Raw genomic sequence first — 4,571 nt, forward strand, 5'->3', positions numbered from 1 at the left:
TCATGTGGTTTCAATTTGCGTTTCCCTAATGACCAGTGACAGTGAGCATCTTTTCATGTGCTTATTGATCTTTTGCATATCTTTTTGTGAAATAATTATTAAAATTTTATCTTCATCTTTTTAAACTGGGTTGTTGATCTTTTTATTATTGACCTTGTAGAAGTTCTTCACAGAGTCTGCATACAAATCCGTTATCTGATATATGGGTTGCAAGTATTTTCTATCAGTTCTGGGGCTTGCATTTTTCATTTTGTCAGCAGTATATTTTGAAAAGAAATACATATTTTTTTATTTTGATAAAGTCTATAAAGTCAGAGTAGGGACTTTTGGAGGCCAGGTGATCAATGAAGTTTCAGCTCAAGTCCATCTCACAGGGGCCTAGTGGGTCCCTGAAATCATCCTGTGGTTATTTCCTCAGTTCCAGAATGAATAATTGGAATAGATATATTCAGCAAATGGCCAAACTCGCTCTTGCTCCAGGAAGGTCAGTCTTTTGTTCTATTCAGACCTTCAACTGATTGGATGAGGCCCACTCATATTATGGAGGTCCCAGATTTTTCTACGTAACCAGTTAGCTTTAAAGACCCTCAGTTAACTTGCTCCTTGGCTTGGGTGAAGCAGAGGTGTCTTTGTACATTTTTTGATGGTTAACAGCAATGATGAAGTTCATCCTATGCAACTAAGAAAAGGTCTCAGAAGTTGTGACTGAAATTTTTTGATCTCTCTATGCCTGCTGCATCTATTTCTTCCTTCTGCTGTGCTTTACTTCGACCTTAGTTAAAGCCTGTGAAGTGTTCTGGGTCCTTTCAGACATTTGACTCTATGTAGTTGCTGCAGTTGCTATTTCAAAATTTACAAAATGGAGTACAAAATGATGCCTGTAGTGTCTTTGATTATTTTCTTTCCTGTGGTTACATGATTAAGGAGGCCAACTCTGCCATGGAAGAAATAAGATGTGTGTTTGATTTCTTTGACTAGTACTCCTGGAGTTCACATTCTGCAGCATTGTGTAGTCAGTCCCATTACAGCTGTGATATTCCCAGGCACCATAACTATTCTCTGCTGTAATCAATGAATTCTGTATGAACAGACTATTTAACAGTATTTGAGTTGCATTAAGACTTTATCCTCAAATCCTGATTTTAATATTTGTTATAGAAATAAATGACGCCTATTTATTTAAAAATAAAATTTATATTTAGTTTAGGGACAAAAATTTCATTATGTAAACTTATCTCTAATTTGATACGGCACATTAGTGGGGAAACATTGCGTTTAATATCCTATTCTGTAAGGTATTTATTCTACAAAAGCTTAAGGATACTTTCCTTTGTAAGGATGGAAAGGAGAAAGATTTCAAGATTATTTCCAAATCAAGTGCTCCAAAGAGTCAAACTTACTTAAAAAGGAAAATCGTTACCACTCGATCTCGGATCTGCTTGGTTCTCACCCCATAAATAATGGGGTTAAGAGCAGGGGGGATGATCACATATAAATTAGCCAGGAGGATGTGGATGTAACGTGGAATATCGTGGCCAAATCGATGTGTCATAAAGGAGAAAAACGCTGGAGTGAAGAAAACTAAGATGACACACACATGGGAACCGCAGGTATTAAGAGCTTTGAGTCTGGCCTCCCAGGATGGAAGTCTGAAGACAGCATGTAGAATCTTCACATAGGTGAAAGCAATCAAAATAACATCCAGAAGTATCATAGAGATAAGGATTAATCCAAATAACATATTGACCTTTATGCTGACACAGGCCAGGCGGGCAATGCCCATGTGCTCACAGTAGGTATGAGGTATAATATTATGTCCACAGAATGAAAGCCTTAGAAGGAGAAATACAAGTGGGAAAACCAAAACAAAATTTTTCAACATTCCTACCCCAGCAATAATACAAATAGTTCTGTTGGTGAGAATTGTGTTGTATTGAAAAGGGTGGCAAATGGCAATGTAACGATCAAAAGCCATGGCTACAAGCATGAATGTTTCATAACCTGTAAACAGGTGTATGAAGAACATTTGAGCTAAGCAACCCCCAAAGTCAATCTCACTGAGACCAAACCAGAAGATGCTCAGCATTTTGGGAATGGTGGCCGTGGACAAGCCCAGGTCAGTGAGAGCCAACATGGCCAATAAGCAGAACATGGGCTGGTGAAGACTGTGCTCAGTCTGGATCACAAAAAGGATGATGACATTCCCCAGAAGGGCAATTAGATACACTGTAGCAAATGGGAAGCCAAGCCAGAGCTGCATATTTTCCAATCCTGGGATTCCCAACAGCAGGAAGGATGAGGGATGAATACATGAGATATTGGCTGGAGACATGCTGGCAAGGGCTTCTGATGGTCACACTCCACTCAACTGAAGAAATATTTAGTTCTGTAAAAGCTTCCCAATACCTCACCAATACTGTTCATACTGAATAGGAATGAAAAAGACGTAATTAATACATTTTTTCTGGAAATACAGAAGAAGAGGGGCTGGCCCGGTGGCACAGTGGTTAAGTTCTCATGTTCCGCTTCAGTGGCCCGGTGTTCGCCAGTTCAGATCCTCGGTGTGGACACCACTTAGCAAGCCATGCTGTGGCAGGTGTCCCACATATAAAGTAGAGGAAGATGGGCACGGATGTTAGCTCAGAGCCAGTCTTCCTCAGGAAAAAGGGGAGGATTGATGGCAGATGTTAGCTCAGGGCTAATCTTCCTCAAAAAAAATAAAATAAAACAAATTAAAAACAAATACAGAAGAAAGACCATGTTTTCCCTCGACTTCTCTTCCTGTCATTTACTTTTATTGACATATATGGCAAGTGAAGAAGAAAATTCCTTAGGAAATGAATAGATATTTGGACATTCGACGAGATATCTAAATTAATTTTGGTGAGAATGTAGACAAAGCCAGTTGATATAAGATTCTATATGAAGTCTAACTTTTTGAAATACTTAATAACACATTGGGCAAAGATACACATATTAATATCCCACTGATAAATTATTAAAACCTGTAAGCATTGACAATATTGTAGATTTCAAAAGCATCCTTTAAGATTATTTGTTTAACTAGAAATATGAGTCCCTTATATGCCTCTGGTCATTTCTGCTTATAACCAATGGACCTTATTCCTGCTATTTAAAATGGCCTATCTTTCTTCTCAATATGCTTATAAACAACTTTCATCAAAATCTAAGTGTATTTTTTGCTGCTTCTAAATTTGTTTTGTTACTTTTTACTCTGGTCATCAATCAGTGAAGACATAAACTTTGTTTTTTTGAAAAAAAGACCTTGCCTTATGAGGCCACTGATTTCACAAAATTCGATGCAGCATAATTAATCTTAGATATACAACCACCAGTTTTTAGAGAGATTGACTCAAGCTTAAAACATTAACTGAATACTTTAGGCTTCCCATTTATTTCCCCTATTCCTTGGAGCAGACAATTTGGGCTGACTTCATTTCTAACTAATGCATTTCATTTCCAACTCTGTTACTAAATGGGTATTCACGGATATCATCATCATCATCATCATCATCATCATTATTGTATTACTATTAGAAGGAAGAGAACAATTATAAAAGTAATAGTATTAAGCATTTAACATCATTTATTTTGATTCCAAAAGGAAATTTCAGACAAATTATATCACTTGCTACTCACATCATCCACACAGGGAAACTAGGTCAGATTCTGGCTCCTGAATAAGTGGATTTCTTTTATGTCTGTATCACAGGTGCATGTCTCCATTCTGAAAACAAAGCTGCTTTGTTACAGCCAACCAGCTCTCTGACCTCCTGGTATTCATAGTGTTCTGCCCAAATGTATTTATTCAATGGACTTTCATTAAGTCTCAGGCATTTAGCCCTTTATTCAGTTTCTTAAGGTACATTGCCCATCACGATCAGTACCCTCAGTTTCTCCCAAATTTTCTCTTCTTCATTCTCTACTACCTCTTGCATATTTGACTAACATAACTGGTATAAATTACATTTCTAAAGAAGAGAGAACCAAAGATGACTGTGTTCTTAATTGTAATTCATAAAGAATAGCCCTTGAAGACGATGAAATAGTATTAATGATGGAAGACATGACCTCTTCCTAGAAGCCAAGGAAGTTAGGATGTTGTACAATACACTATGCACTTGAGATTTTAGTAAATCCAGGTAGAAGATTTTAAGAATATAAGATAGAAAAGAAATAAAGACGAAAGTTGTAATATGGAAATGTACCCCTGGAGAGATCCCCAAGACAGATGCTAGGAAAAGAGAAGAGGAAACAGCATCATCCTCCCATTAGTCCTCCATATCTGCACCTAAGTTACTCATTCTCAGAAAGGCCTTTATTGAACTCAGTATGCTGGCTTATAATGTTCACTCCTAGGACCCTCTTCTTCTATTACGTATCTCTCTGTATGTTTATTTAATCAATGTCTGAGTTTCCACGTAATTGTAAGATTCATGCAGTATTGTAGAGGGGACCTGGGAACGGTTTTGTTCATCATTATTTCTCTAGCACAACATTTGGCAGTTAGCTGCCACTCAAAATAGTTGTTAATGAATGACTGTATAATC

General features: G+C 37.3%; 1 protein-coding gene across 1 annotated transcript; it reads right to left on the reverse strand.

Annotated features, from left to right (window-relative positions):
• Nucleotides 1-1,396: 1,396 nt before the first annotated feature.
• LOC106828932 (olfactory receptor 52E8-like) lies at nucleotides 1,397-2,332 on the reverse strand. Its single transcript, XM_014837743.3, has one exon. It carries the CDS (start codon nucleotides 2,330-2,332, stop codon nucleotides 1,397-1,399), a length of 936 nt encoding a protein of 311 aa, XP_014693229.1.
• Nucleotides 2,333-4,571: the final 2,239 nt, after the last annotated feature.

The sequence above is a fragment of the Equus asinus genome, chromosome 20 (assembly GCF_041296235.1).
Source record: "Equus asinus isolate D_3611 breed Donkey chromosome 20, EquAss-T2T_v2, whole genome shotgun sequence".
Lineage (NCBI taxonomy): Eukaryota > Metazoa > Chordata > Mammalia > Perissodactyla > Equidae > Equus > Equus asinus.

What these genes read in the sequence shown, in the direction of transcription:
- LOC106828932 (XM_014837743.3), bottom strand. Translation starts at nt 2,332, where the DNA reads ATGTCTCCAGCCAATATCTCATGTATTCATCCCTCATCCTTCCTGCTG.